The 14,516-nt window shown below is 39.9% G+C and overlaps 1 protein-coding gene across 2 annotated transcripts; it reads left to right on the top strand.

The window, feature by feature from the left end:
- The first annotated feature begins 8,483 nt into the window (after window positions 1–8,483).
- Window positions 8,484–12,767, top strand: LOC111886424 (putative DUF21 domain-containing protein At1g03270). Of its 2 annotated transcripts, none has more exons than XM_042898137.2 (13): window positions 8,484–8,913; window positions 9,441–9,517; window positions 10,010–10,093; window positions 10,186–10,299; window positions 10,451–10,534; window positions 10,691–10,762; window positions 11,185–11,252; window positions 11,399–11,486; window positions 11,588–11,661; window positions 11,733–12,075; window positions 12,151–12,224; window positions 12,313–12,394; window positions 12,494–12,767. In XM_042898137.2, the coding sequence occupies exons 1-13, from the start codon at window positions 8,673–8,675 to the stop codon at window positions 12,533–12,535; spliced, it is 1,443 nt and encodes a 480-aa protein (XP_042754071.1). In that variant the 5' UTR covers window positions 8,484–8,672; the 3' UTR covers window positions 12,536–12,767. The 2 variants fall into 2 exon arrangements, with proteins under 2 accessions (XP_042754071.1, XP_023738435.1); XM_023882667.3 differs by having other exon boundaries at window positions 8,488–8,913; window positions 12,178–12,224.
- The last annotated feature ends 1,749 nt before the right edge of the window (window positions 12,768–14,516 follow it).

Genomic DNA, 14,516 nt, shown 5'->3' with positions numbered 1-14,516 from the left:
TAGCAGCCAAAAGGTTATCAGCAAAGTTCAGCAGTGCAGGTGAGTTTTCCTTCCAGTAGGAACGGGTCTACGGCCACAATGTCGGCCCGTTTACTTAGCAGTAGTTCCGGATTTCGGTCTAATGCAGTAGTTCAGTGTGCTTGATGTCTTCGTGACTCATGCATGTATTTGTGTTATGTGTTCCGAACTTCGGTCTGATGCAGTATGCAGTATATGTGTTTATGCTAGTAGTTATGATTATGGTATGCTATGTTCAGTTAATTCCGGACTTTGGTCCGATGCAGTTTCCGGACTTAGGTCCTATGCAGAGGGCAAGGCCCTGGTTAGTTCCGGACATCGGTCCGATGTAGTTTCCGAACATCAGTCCAATGCAGAGGGCATGGCCCTGGTTAGTTATGGACTCCAGTCTGATGCAGTTTCCGGACTTCGGTCCGATCTAGTGGGAAAAGGCCCAGTAGTTGCTTTATATGTTATTGTATGGTATGTGGTAGTTTGGGGGAGCTCACTAAGCTTTGTGCTTATAGTTTTCAGTTTTGGTTTCAGGTACTCAGTTTTCAAAAGAGGAGCTCGGGAAGATTGCAATGCACCCACCATTTGTTTAGCCTGGGATGTTTATACTCTGATATATTTTGATATGAGACTTGATACATGACTAATGATTTATATGTGAAGAAGTTATTTATGATTTTTTTAGTAATGTTAAAACGAAAATTTTTAGACTGTATTTTTTGGATGTTACAAGTTGGTATCAGAGCCTTGGTTTGAGGGATTCGGACATACTTTTGAGTGTATCTGAACTCAAACTGAGGGATTGGTATAGGAATTTTCAAAAAGGAAATCAAATTTGTAAAATGGACTTTTAGAAAAGAAAAGAGTTTTAGAAAAACCGAAAAGAATTTTAGAAAGAAAGGAACTTGGAAAAGAGAAAAGGGTGTGGTGCATGCAATCAGCCGGGCTCAAGTAAGTACTCCCAAATTATCCATACAAGTTTATGGTATGTTATGATATTAGCTATATTAGAAACAACATGCTAGATTAGGATTAAGAATCTAGGAAGGATGCCTTATGTGCCTGCTATATGTGTTTCAGTTGTACGAGAGTTGCATGCTAGTATCGAGTAGACAGTAGTAGGATAGCCTATTTAGGTTATGTCTGATAGTATGAGCGTATATCGCATACTAGTGTAGTTTCTTGTTATGTAAATAGAACCTGTTGAGTTAGTTTCCTTTGTCTGAATGCTGCTTGCTTTGTGCTTTGTGGGACTCGGAGTGATGGGAGTTAGCTATTAGGTGGATACGTTAAGTCACATGCAATCAGGGTTGAATAATATCAAAGTGTTAGATTTGACCCTATTGCGTAGCTCTTGTCTAAGTCCTAACCATTGTAGGGGTGAGTCCCTTACTCGAAAGATTATCTGAGACTCGTTGCATGTGATGGTATCCATGTGATGGCTAATTGGCATTACAAGGAGGCCTTCAGCAGTTGAGGACTGGTTTGGGTGGAGTCAGAGATTTCCCTAGGGCAAGCATAGTATGAGAGTAGCAGAGATCTGCAGCAGTGGAAGGGACTTGGTGGAGTCAAGGCAGTTCTTGAGGAAAGTACGGATAGATGTGGAAGGTAGGATGGGCCCGTACTACTAAAAGCAGAGGATTCATACTCGATTCAAGAGGGTCTAAGACAAAGCCAGGAAACTTGTAGTGTGTATGTGTAATCCCTCAGCAGTGAAGTGTATTTTGATAGCTATTGTGATATGTTTTCAGCATGGTGACGTTGCATGAAAGGCCAGTGGGCGGATCAGGCGTCGGAGAGGGATTAGGCTCGGGTTCAGGGACCGAGCAGCTAGAGAAACGTATGAGAGAGCTTGTATCAGCTGAGATCACACACAACATCTTAGACCAGACTCACGTGATCTTTGGCACGATCAAGGAGGGTATACTAGAGATTTTGGATGAGAGGCATGGAGCCTTTCGCGTAGAGATGATGGCTTTGATAGGAGCGCGTACTCTGACATTTTGAGAGTTTAGAGCTTGTGGAGCACCAGATTATCATTGGGGTAGGGACCCCATTGCTAGCATCAGATGGTTGGCAGACGTCAACGCTTTCTGCGCGAGCCAGTGTTCCGAGGGGGACAAGGTCAGACTCGCCTCCTGCCTTCTGAAGGGCAGAGCGCAGGATTGGTAGGAGGAGGCTGTTCATGCCTTGAGGGATGATGTCACGTTGGACGCGATGTCATGGAATGATTTCTCGGCTGGGTTCAGGGCTGAGTTTGCACCAGTTATTGAGGTGCAGCAGCTGGCACGAGAGTTCCAGAATCTTCAACAGACTACTGAGACGGTGGTGGAGATCACCGCCAAGTTCAGGGAGAGGGATCTCTTGGTTTTGTAGTATGTGGCGGACGAGGAAATGAAGAAAGCTCGATATCATGAAATGCTGAGATATGACATCAGGCAGTTTGTGAGCAGGTCCAGCTGCAAAACGCTGGAGGATATGATTGCTCGGGCCAGAAAAAGGGAGATTGATCTGGAGCAGATCAGGAAGAGGAAGCCGGATGAGGTTCAGGTAGCCACGGGTTCGGGCAAAAGGCCCAAGGGGCCAGATTCGAGATCGAGGGATTATCATAGCCGAAGCCGATGCAGAAAGTATGGCAGGACGCTCAAGGGTGCGTGTAGGAGTGGTAGTGGTGGTGATTCTGGTTGCTTCAGGTGCGGTCGGACTGGTCATTTTAGCAAAGATTGTACTGTTACCACCATTCAGGGGCCAGATCTAATCTGTTTCCTTTGCAGTCAGTGGGGCCACAGGAAGGACCAGTGCCCGAGTTTGCTTCCGACAGTCGAGATGTTAGCACCTGTCCCTGCCACTTTGAGGATCACCGACGGTCGGCAGGGCTGAGTAGAGGCGCTTGCGGTGGGAAGCAGGGCTCTTTAGTTGTCTGCAGTGGAGTCGCGAGCAGTACGCGAAGAACTACCCGACAATATTGGGCTAACTGCTAAGTTTCAGGGTCAGACAACTACTACTCATTCGATTAATGAGGTAGTCGGGGTAGCTCGGGAGAAGGAGATTGGTTTGGATGGGCAGTGTGGTAAAAGGAAGCGAGCACTTATTTCAGGACAATTGGGAAGAAGTGAGGAGTCATATTCAGCTAACTTGGATGTTGGAAGTCGGGAGGACCTTGAGGTGTGTGGTAAGTGTGGAGGAACTCATGGGTTTGCTTGCCACAAGTTCAGGTGTTTCAAGTGCGGGGAAAGGGGGCATGTGTATCGGGATTGTAAGAAGGATAAGATATGTTTTCATTGTCACCAGCCTGGTCATTTCAAGTCTTGCTGTCTTGTTTTGGTGGTGGAGAGAGTCCAGGTTCAGGTGCCCAATGTCCCGCAGGAAGTCAAGATCGAGCCGCACTTGATCACATGTATGCCGTTTGAATTCTCCATTTGTAATGACTCTATTGTTAAGGTTCTGCATTGGTAATGATAATGATACTTTGGAATTTTGTGGCCTGCTTGTGATTGAGTTATATGACATCTGCATATCTTGGATTTTAGAATGAGAATTGGAGGACGTTCCCTGTAGAGCAGGTTACTTCGGATGCAGTAGCGGTAGCAAGTATGTGTGAGTTCTGGTTGTGCAAGGTGCAATTTCTTGGGTACCCTGTCACTCAGAAGGGTATTCTAGTTGTTCCAACTAAGATAGAGGTCGTGATACAGTGGGAGTTTCCGAGGTCTCCAATTGAGATTCGGAGCTTACTGGGTCTAGCATGTTACTACTAGAGATGTATTCGCGTTCTTGGAAGTGGTGTGATCTTTTGGACTGGTTAGTATTGACACACTAGCAATGGTAAGCGTGGTTTTCAACAGATTGCGCATAGAATGGTAAGAAGGATTGAGAATCCTTCCAGTATTGTGTGTTGTAAGACGTCGGTTGAATCAAAGTGGGGGAGAATCATCCAAGGATTTAGAAGTGGGAGTAGTTTTGAAACTGGGATAAGTTTCGCATCCTTGTCAGAAAGGAAGACAGCCCAGGTAGCTGTATGGTTTGAGGATAGTGTGAGATGGAAGTTTGGAAAAACTTGCCAGTAACGAGATCGCGTTCCCATAATGTTTGCCAGCAAGCCTTAGGGAATCGGGTTGGGGATTCCAGTCAGGACATGGGTTCTTGAATAATAGGTCGTGTGTATACGCGTCGTCGGATGTGTTCGGATCAGTAACCAACGAATAAGATAGTGTTAGAGTGTTGTAAGTCTGCGGGTGTAGCCGTAGCATTCACTAGCAGCCAGATAGTGTTAGGGCATTGTAAGTCTGTGGGTGTAGCCATATCACTCACTAGCAGCCAGATAGTGTTAGGGTGTTGTAAGTATGCGGGTGTAGCCGTAGCATTCACTAGTAGTTAGGTAGTGCTAGAGTGTTGTGAGACTGCGGGTGTAGCCGTAGAATACACTTGGCTGGTAGACAGCATGAGCGTGTTGTTAGGACGCAAAATGAACAGTAGTACCCACCAGTTTGGGCATAGCAGTAAAGGTATGTAAATCCACGGATTAGATTCTGGAACTATCTGGATGGATTAGACCTAGTTGAGCCAGTGATAAGACTGTAGGAATGCCACTGCAGTTTTGAGATCGGGGAAGCAATGGATTGCTTCGGGTTACTTGTTATATATGGCTACAATTGGTCATGTAGCAATCACGTTTAGCCATGGTTTGGTAACATCAGGATCTGATGCACGGACCTGATTAATTGGTTCAGGGGGTTGTTAGAGCCTTAGTGACATGATAACTAGTGGCAACTGGTTCCAGAGAAGGATTTTGTTCAGAAGTCGTGTGAGGCGACTAAATAGGGAGCCCTTTGGCTCCGTAGTCGGGCTGAAACCCGATATTTTAGATGACTGATGAATGAATTGAGACCAAGAAGGTCTCGATTGATGTTGGAAAGCGGCCATGTAGCAACATGCTGTTTCATGCAGTCAGTGTTCAGGCAGTACAGTGTTCCAGGCAATTCAGTGTTTTCAGGCAGGTTAGTGTTTCAGACAGTTTTGGGTCTCCAGCGGTAATGGTATTTGAGGATCTCATGTATGGTAAGCGTAACAAATTGCTGAGTAATGCTAAGTCACCCCCGCGGGGTTCATCTATAATGATTTAGTATGAGTGATCTGTCAGGGATTCAGACCATCTCGAGACAACAGACTTCAGACGGAGTAAATGTGATCTTGTTGCAAGGAATTCGTTCATCTGCAGAATTTAGGGCCTTGCGAAGGGTTTGGCCAGTTGAGTAAATTGATTTCTCAGGATCGTTAGGGGAATTAGAGTGCCCTTGAGGATTGTTATCCGCAAGGATTAGTTCTAGTCTGAATGACCGGGTGAAAGGTCAATGGAAGTGGTCAACGGGAGTTAGATTCTTCCGACATGAGTGTTGAAAGCAGAGTGCAGAACAATTGGACATAGCGGGCTTCGAGGACGAAGTCTAGTTTAAGTGGGGGAGAGTTGTAACACCCAGAATCCGAAAGACCAAGAAAGGAAAGAAAAGCCCTTAGTCAAAGGAGTCAACTCGTCGAGTTCAAGGAAGAACTCGACGAGTCGGAGCGGGCTCAATGTGGAAGAGTAAGTGACCGAATCGATGAGTCGGCGAATGGAATCGGCGAGTCTGGTCTGGGTTGGTAAAACCCTATTCCAGGACTTGGTACCCTATTTAAGCATCTTATTCCCTTCCATATGGTTCATTACAACCTCTCTCGTCCAGAACCCCAAAACCCTAGCCACCCAACTTCATTTTTGGAGCTTTTGGTGAATATTAAGGTCCATTGGAGTGGATTTTGAAGGCTTGGAAGAAAGGAGCAAGGAAGGAAGTGTAGATCCAGCCTTCACATCGATTTGGCAACTGTTGGAAGGTAAAAGTCTGGACCTTGAGCTTTCAATTGATAGATCCCCTTTCTAGCTTGTCTTTGGTCACATTTGGATCATTTCCAAGGTTAACCCAATTATTAAGCCTTTGAGGATGGATTGGACACTCTTGAGCTTTAGAAGCTCAAAGTTGTTGGCTTTATCCAGGCTAAGGTCCCATTTCATGACTTAGGTTTTCTTTGAAGCTTGGATTAAGTGTTTAGCCCCATAACACTTTGCATGCACGCAAAGTTAGCAACTTTACGTGCAATGCTAGCTTAAGGAGTCCATATCTATGAGTTGGAGGTATTGGGATGGACTGTAATCGGCAAATAGAGATGTCACAAGATGAACTCGGCGAGTCAGTTCATGGACTCGACGAGTCGGGCCGCAAACCCAAACCCTTCTGTTTATGAGTCGGATCAGCGAGTGGGGTTTGAGAAGGACTCAACCAGTCTGTGTCCATTTTGGACATGAAGATCACGGTACTCGACGAGTCCAAGGCAATCTCCTTAGCTTTTGAAGATGGACTCGACAAGTTGAAGAACAACTCGGCGAGTCGGTTGATGATAGTCCCGAATGGTTAGTTGAAGGAGAACCCGTCGAGTTGTTGCTAGACTCGACGAGTAAAGTCGAGGTTGTTTTGGGATTTGAGGAGCATGGACTCGACGAGTTAGTAGAATAATTCAACGAGTCGAGTCAACTGGAAGTTAACTCTGACTGTTGACCTTGACCTTGAGAAGGACCATGACCAGAGTTGACCTAGTTGACTTCTAGAGGGCAGTTAGGCTAAGTGTTGTTATTGGTATTGGTAGCTCAGGGAGCAGCAAGTTCGGGGAATTGTCGGTTAGCAGCCAGAAGGTTATCAACAAAGTTCAGCAGTGCATGTGAGTTTTCCTTCCAGTAGGAACGGGTCTACGGCCACAATGTCGGCCCGTTTACATAGCAGTAGTTCCAGATTTCGGTCCGATGCAGTAGTTCAGTGTGCTTGATGTCTTCGTGACTCATGCATGTATTTGTGTTATGTGTTCTGAACTTCAGTCCGATGCAGTATGCAGTATATGTGTTTATGCTAGTAGTTATGATTATGCTATGCTATGTTCAATTAATTCCGGACTTCGGTCCGATGCAGTTTCCGAACTTCGGTCCGATGCAGAGGGCAAGGCCCTGGTTAGTTCCGGACTTTGGTCCGATGTAGTTTCCGAACTTCGGTCCGATGTAGTGGGAAAGGCCCAATAGTTGCTTTATATGTTATTGTATGGTATGTGGTAGTTTGGGGGAGCTCACTAAGCTTTGTGCTTACAATTTTCAGTTTTGGTTTCAGGTACTCAGTTTTCAAAAGAGGAGCTCAGGAAGATTGCAGTGCACACACCATTTGTTTAGTTTGAGATGTTTATACTCTGATATATTTTGATATGAGACTTGATACATGACTTATGATTTATATGTGAATAAGTTATTTATGTTTTTTTTAGTAATGTTAAAACAAAAATTTTTAGACTGTATTTTTGGGATGTTACAATTCATGTACTATATTATTATCTGTAAGAACCTTATATTCAAACTTCAAGATGAAATACAACTATTGTTTTGTTATTGTTTTACTTATGCTATATATCCAATTGCTTGCGATCCATGAACTAAGTCGCACAGCCCGACATGTTATGCCGTCTTGACCGGGGTTGTGACAAACCCGGACAAATGGATACCCTTAAAGATTAATTGTTTCATGTGACAGTTGTTTAAAAATAGAGTTCCAACTTATGCAAACTTATTAAATAGGGGGATTACGGTAGGAGTAAGCGTTTGGACTTGACCGATTCTTGGATCAGACTGGTTTTGCAGATATTTGTGGACCTTGGACTGGACCTATTGAGGCTTACCAGGTCCAAGTCCAAGTCCAAGTCCGGTTCCCGATCTGAAGGTCCGAATGTTCACCCCTAGATTGTGGTGGATTTGAAATTATGACATTTTTGTCACTCCATGGTGGAAGATCTGGATCATACTTTCCTATCCTGTTACGTTGCTTCAGATTTATGGAAATGGTTGTTAGAGTGGTCTTTTGTTATCGCTCGAATGTCTTTGCCTTGTTCGTAGTTGATTGATACGGTGCATTCGTGCACACGTGGAGTAAAATGAAGAAACTGAGACTCTCTCTTGTGTACATAACTTTACGGTTTATATGGAAGACCCGCAATGTCATTGTCTTCACGAATAAACGGCGACATTAGTATCAGCACATATACTTGGGAGTCATAATAGATCAAAACTTAGTAATTGATTGGTTTAATTGATGTATATCTCTAATTCTAAACTCTTTTTTGTAATTGTTTGAACTTCTCGCTTCAGCTTTTTATTAATGTTATTGCTCACCGTTTAAAAAAAAAAAGATTATAATTTTAGGGTGGGACCTAATAGATTGCTATCTTTCAATATTTCTGTTACAGTGTAATTTGTTGACATTCTATCTGTAAAATTACGTGTGTTACTGTCGACATCCTGTTATAGCTTATAGGTCCGCCGCTGAAGTCATTGCTAACATCAAGTAGAAAGTAAGAAACCTTTGGGTTTGTATTATAAATAGTATTTTAACAATAATTAACGATAATTAAATATACGTAGAAAACTTTCAAAAAGAGCCAGTAGGACTGGCCCGCCTTTCGCGGTTCGGAGTGCACCGGTTCATCGAGGTTTTAAGCCATGTGTTGCCTCCATTTCTCTCAAACGCAGGTCTCCTCTTTGTCTCTTCTTCTTGGTCCTTAAACCTCGTGTCGTGGCTCTCGCAGAATCTGAAACGAGGACAATTATGAATACATTAACCCTTGCCCTAGCCGCCGGTGCCGGACTTTCGAGGAGGTCTATAGTCACTGATTCAAACGATATTGAGTTCGGAGACCCTTGGTGGTTTGTTTATGCCGGAGTTTCGTGTATTCTTGTATTATTTGCGGGGATCATGTCCGGTTTAACCTTGGGACTGATGTCTTTGGGAGTTGTTGAGCTTGAGATTCTTCATAGGAGTGGTACCAACAAAGAGAAGAAACAAGCAGGTACCATTAATTTATTGGTTGCGTTTCAATTTTGACCGAGTCCTTTTGAGTTTTGATTGAACTGTGAAAAAATTGTTTCATCTTATATTGCTAAATCTCTTCTAACAAGTCTACCAAACTCGGTTGTGTGTTAGGTAGAGAACTTGATTTTTTGTTTTTAAATATTAAATTTAAATGATAGGTGTTCATCAAATCTCCAAAATTAGCCAAATGAGAATTCTTCGGTTCGATATATAGAGGATGGAAATTTCAATCCAGCCTTTGTTTTGGGATCAGTTGTCGTTTAGTGAACTCTAGATGCCATAGCCAGAAATTAGAACTTGAATATTTCTGTTAGATTTATGGTTGGTTCATGAAATTGTTTAGTTGTGTGGTATGCAAGAGGCTTGCAAGAATTAACCATTGCAGCTTGAATGAATACTATGTTACTCTTGGTTACAAAGTATATTCTTATAAAAATAAAAAACTGTACTTGCTTTCATTTTATTTGGTCATAAAATTCCATTAAATATTTGCTTCCCTCACAGCTGCTATCCTCCCGGTTGTCCAAAAGCAACACCAGCTTCTTGTAACACTGCTTCTGTGTAATGCTGCTGCCATGGAGGTGAGTTCACATCTAATGCTTTTATTTTTATTTATTTATTTATTTATTTTTCTCTTTGATGATAGCAAGTTTGATCATTGTTTGTATCTATGTTTCAAATATAACTATTCTACAAATTCGTCTGCATATGCACCAGTCATTTGATACTACCTTTCCACTAGGAGTGAATGTTTTAGCTTGTCCATTAATGGGATAGCATCTTTTCATTTTGTTGTTTGTAGTATCTTTTAAGTTTTTTATGAGATGGAATTTTAATTATCATGTTATTGAAAGAAAACTGGTAAAAAAGTGTCTCTTGTTTCTATGCTGCTGTATTTGATGATTTATTTGCATAAAGAGTCGGAAGTGTAAATGTTATATGAACATAAATTTTTGAAAATCGTGAACTTTGTTATTCAATGTACAACTTATAGGCTTCACATTTATTGTGATGTTTATACCTGTGTATATTAATAGTCACTGATTACAATTCTAAGTTGTAACCCCCTGCAGGCTCTTCCTATTTACCTGGATAAGATTTTTCATCCAGCTGTTGCAGTGTTGTTGTCAGTGACCTTTGTGCTGATATTTGGAGAGGTATGTAACTAGCTATTGGTATTGTATGATATTCCTTTTTGCTACAATAAGATATTTTACATGATGAAGACTAAAGTATTATAATATACCAGGTAATTCCACAAGCAATATCAACAAGATATGGGCTTGCTGTGGGTGCTAATTTTGTGGGGCTTGTCCGAGTTTTGATGATCATTTGTTATCCTATTGCTTATCCTGTTGGAAAGGTAATTTCTAAAGTGTAGTTGACGATTGCTGTGATTGATAAGATCCCTGTTTCTCTGAGTTTTTATATAGTAAATTTATTCTATCTAAAGCCATTTGAGTTTTCTATGACAAATGCAGCATATAGAATTAATAAAGCTGACACATTTGCAGGTTTTGGATGCTTTAATCGGGCATAATGATGCTCTGTTTCGGCGGGCCCAGTTGAAAGCCCTTGTATCCATTCATGGCCAAGAGGTAAACCTTCATTTGTTGCACAAAGCTAAACATTGGCATATGCATTACACAGCTAAGAGATATGAATATGATTGCAAGTCATGAAAATCCAGCATGTTTTATCTTCTATAACTTGTACTCTTCCCTTTTGTTGTTTCTCTTGAAAAATCCTTATAGGCTGGTAAAGGGGGTGAACTTACACATGATGAGACTACCATCATAAGTGGAGCACTTGATTTGACAGAAAAGGTATACTTTGCAGGAAATATATCATTGTAACACTTATTATTATTATTTTATTTATACTTTATTTACCTATAAATAGGCAACTTCTTTAGACAAGGCTATCCTTCAGCAATATATGTATATATATGGTGATTTGTATTATCTTGTTTTGAGCAATTTGGTTGTAGATATGCTTCGTGTTAGCGGTATCTCCATTTCTTTCTTCTTTTTGGCTGATATCCATGGCACCACTGAAAGCTACTTTTATTAAAATCCTAATATTTCATTGTATTCTTGTTAGCACATAATGCATGCTTAGCTCAAATAAATATACCCCATGAAAATTACTACAACATTACCCTAAGTATTTGATTTATTCGGATGTATCTGTTTAATAGGATGATGACATGACATGACATGAATGTAACATATAAGAATATGTGCAGACTGCAGAGGAGGCCATGACACCTATTGAATCAACATTCTCACTGGATGTCAATTCAAAGTTGGACTGGTGAGTTCCACTGCCAAGTCTCCCATGTTTCTTGTTAATTCTTATTAGTTAGCAATAGGCAATAGCATGTCTAAAAGATTTATATTTCATGTTTGTTGTTGTGACAGTGACACTCTATTGATTTACATGTACTTGATATCGTGTAGGGAAGCAATTGGGAAAATTCTTGCCAAAGGCCATAGCCGTGTTCCTGTCTATTCTGGGAACCCTAGGAACATCATCGGACTCCTACTGGTAAATCCACACACTCCCAAATCTTCTAACCTGTTATATTGGCTTCGGTTGTTGTAAAAGCCTCTAAAGCTGGGTTTCCTTTTTCATTTTACACCTAATAGGTGAAAAGCCTTCTTACTGTTAGAGCAGAAACAGAGACTCCAGTTAGTGCTGTTTCCATTAGGAAAATCCCAAGGCAAGTGTATTTCACTATTTATTTATTTATTTATTTTTGTTTCTTATTCATGATATATTTTTATGTTCCAGGGTTCCAGCAGACATGCCATTGTATGACATCCTTAACCAGTTTCAAAAAGGTGGCAGTCATATGGCGGCTGTGGTCCGAGTCAAAAGCAAAGACCCTCCTCCTCCTCCTCCTCCAGCTACTGATAAATTAGTTGCGAAAAATGGGAACAAATATTCGCAACTGACTAAACCATTGTTGTCTGAACTTAAAGAAGAATCGGATTTTGTGGTCGATATTGACAAGACTTTGAAGTCAACCATGCAGCATGCAGCAAAAAGTATAACATGTCTGACTGATGATGTCGAAGAAGGAGAAGTCATTGGCATCATCACACTCGAAGACGTTTTTGAAGAGCTTCTACAAGTATCTTGCTCATCGTTCCTTTGTCTTAATTATTTCGGTCCATGTTTTTTATTCCCCAGTAGCTAAATAAAACAGTTTCTCTCTCTGGCTGTTGTGCTGCAGGAGGAAATTGTTGATGAAACTGATGTATATATAGATGTACATAAAAGGTGAGTGTATCTAATTCTTACTTTGACATTTCTAGTCAATCTAATTAAACTACTCTAAAACTTACATTGTCATTACTAAATGTTTCAGAATACGGGTGGCTGCTGCAGCTGCTGCTTCAGTTGTTGCCCGGGCACCCTCAACCAGAAGACTAGCTGCTCAAAGACCCACAGTATGTCTCACTCCTTTTTACATCATTTTTTATTATTATCTGCTAAATTTCTACATACACACTGTTGGTACTTGTTCAAATAATCTCTATTTTTGTTAGGTGGTCAAAGAAGACAAGGCAACCCACAACGGTTCAATCTAAACACATTTGGAGCTTGTTCAGAGTACCAATATAACTATATAAGTAGATGGTTAGTAGAATGGTTTATTCGTCTTTACCATGTAAAATTTTACTAAAACTTAAGAACAATCCTTTTCGTTTTTTACTAATTAGGCTTAGGCTTCATTGGCTTCGCCTCATTTTCTAGAGAATAAACAAAGGAGGAGGACTAGTTGAGTAAATAAAAATTTCGCTTATTATTATTTTCTTTAAATGCATTCAGTTTTATGAAAATGTCGTTGATGCCAGTCTTGTTAAAATCACAAATTTGAATTACCATCATTAATTGGTATACACAATAATAATGTTTGCCTAAACTGGGGATAATTTAATTATACATGTGGAAATTGATCGATTTAACAAATTAACAATAACGCCCTCTTAGTTCTATAGGAATGGGCAAGGGAAAGCTAAGATGTAGGCGTTTGGAATTGCTTTTATAGATACCTCCAACACATAAAGAAATTTGGGCCCTCCCTCCAAATGAAAACTTGGCCCACAATTAGAAATAAACTACAATTGTGTGATTTAAAAAAAAAAAAAAAAAAAAAAGACATCCAAGCAATAAAATTGAAAATAAAGATGACCATGAGTGAGCTTGTAAATACTCCATGAGTGCACACAACAAAAACATATACTACCTATATAGCAGGAAGCATTTAAGGCGGTAAGAGTGTCAAGTATAAACAATGATCATATCCTTACTCCTTTAGTTTAAAATGATACTATCATTCTGTCTTTTTTTTTTTTTTCTAACATCCTCTCATCATCGTACCATCGACAAGTATGGTCTCCAACTTCCTAATTGCGGTTGTTGGTTGTCTCCTATGGATGTCTAAAGATCGCAATTTCCCTTCCCTTACTTTTTCGGTGATCGATGCCACTCTGAGTGAACTTATGATTGTGGTGTTCAATATCATCCCTAACAAAGTTCTGCCACGTGTCCACCACCATGTCTTCATTTCCATGGCTTTTGTCTTCTTCTCATGCCTTTCTCAATTAGCTATTATTTAGAACCATACACAACTTTGTCATTGCTGCCACTATAAAATTCATTTCTTGGTTTCTATAACTTTCTTATCGCATAAAACTTAAGTTCTCCATTTTAACCATCATGCTTTTATGTTGTGGATAATTTCTTCCTCATGAGACCCTTCCTAATGGATTATAGACCCAATGAACTTGAAGTTTAGATACATCAATCTGAGTTATACCTTTTTGATAATGGGAGGTTAGGTAAAAAAAAATTAAAAATAGTTGAAAAGGAGAGAAACAAACAAGTTCAAAGTCTTGTAAAATATACTCAGGTGTTTATAAGCTTATACACATTTTATTAAAAAAACTCATTATTAATTTATTAATAAATTTCTAAAGCATGTTTAAAATATTATTTTTTATGAATTCAAAAAAACTATGGTTAGAAAAAGTGCTGCGGAATCAACCTAACTAATTCCACCCAATTAATTTGATCGGTCATTTTTTTGTCATTTATATTTATACTATGTTATAAACGTATAATACAAAGTTGATAAATTAAAATAACATAGAAAATAATTGTAACCAAATGACTTTTAGCCCAGCGGTATTAGATGTTGTCCTCATTCTTTGAGCTGATGATACAAGTCACATCGTGGACATAAGTGAAAATTAAAAAAATAGTATAGGAATAGGTTAGATTTGTCGTTCAGAAAAAAGATCATAATTGTAATAAATAAGTGGAATAAAAGATTATTTATAATTGATTGTTTTAGTAATTGATTATCAAACATTTTGAAAGATTTTGAAGAAGATTTAAATTTAAATGTAAAATCATAAGACACATGTCATTTTTTGAGTATGAAAACAAATTATAAATTATAAAAAAATAACAAGCGGAAAAATTAGGATTCTTTTATTAGAAAAAAGAGAAGAAAAAAGATTTTCACCTTTTAATATGGTTTTCAAATGTATTTCAAAATTTGGT

Source organism: Lactuca sativa, chromosome 9 (genome assembly GCF_002870075.4).
Source record: "Lactuca sativa cultivar Salinas chromosome 9, Lsat_Salinas_v11, whole genome shotgun sequence".
NCBI classification, from domain to species: Eukaryota; Viridiplantae; Streptophyta; class Magnoliopsida; order Asterales; family Asteraceae; genus Lactuca; species Lactuca sativa.
Note: the sequence above shows the minus strand (reverse complement) of the source record. Positions and strands in the feature narration are given on the sequence as shown.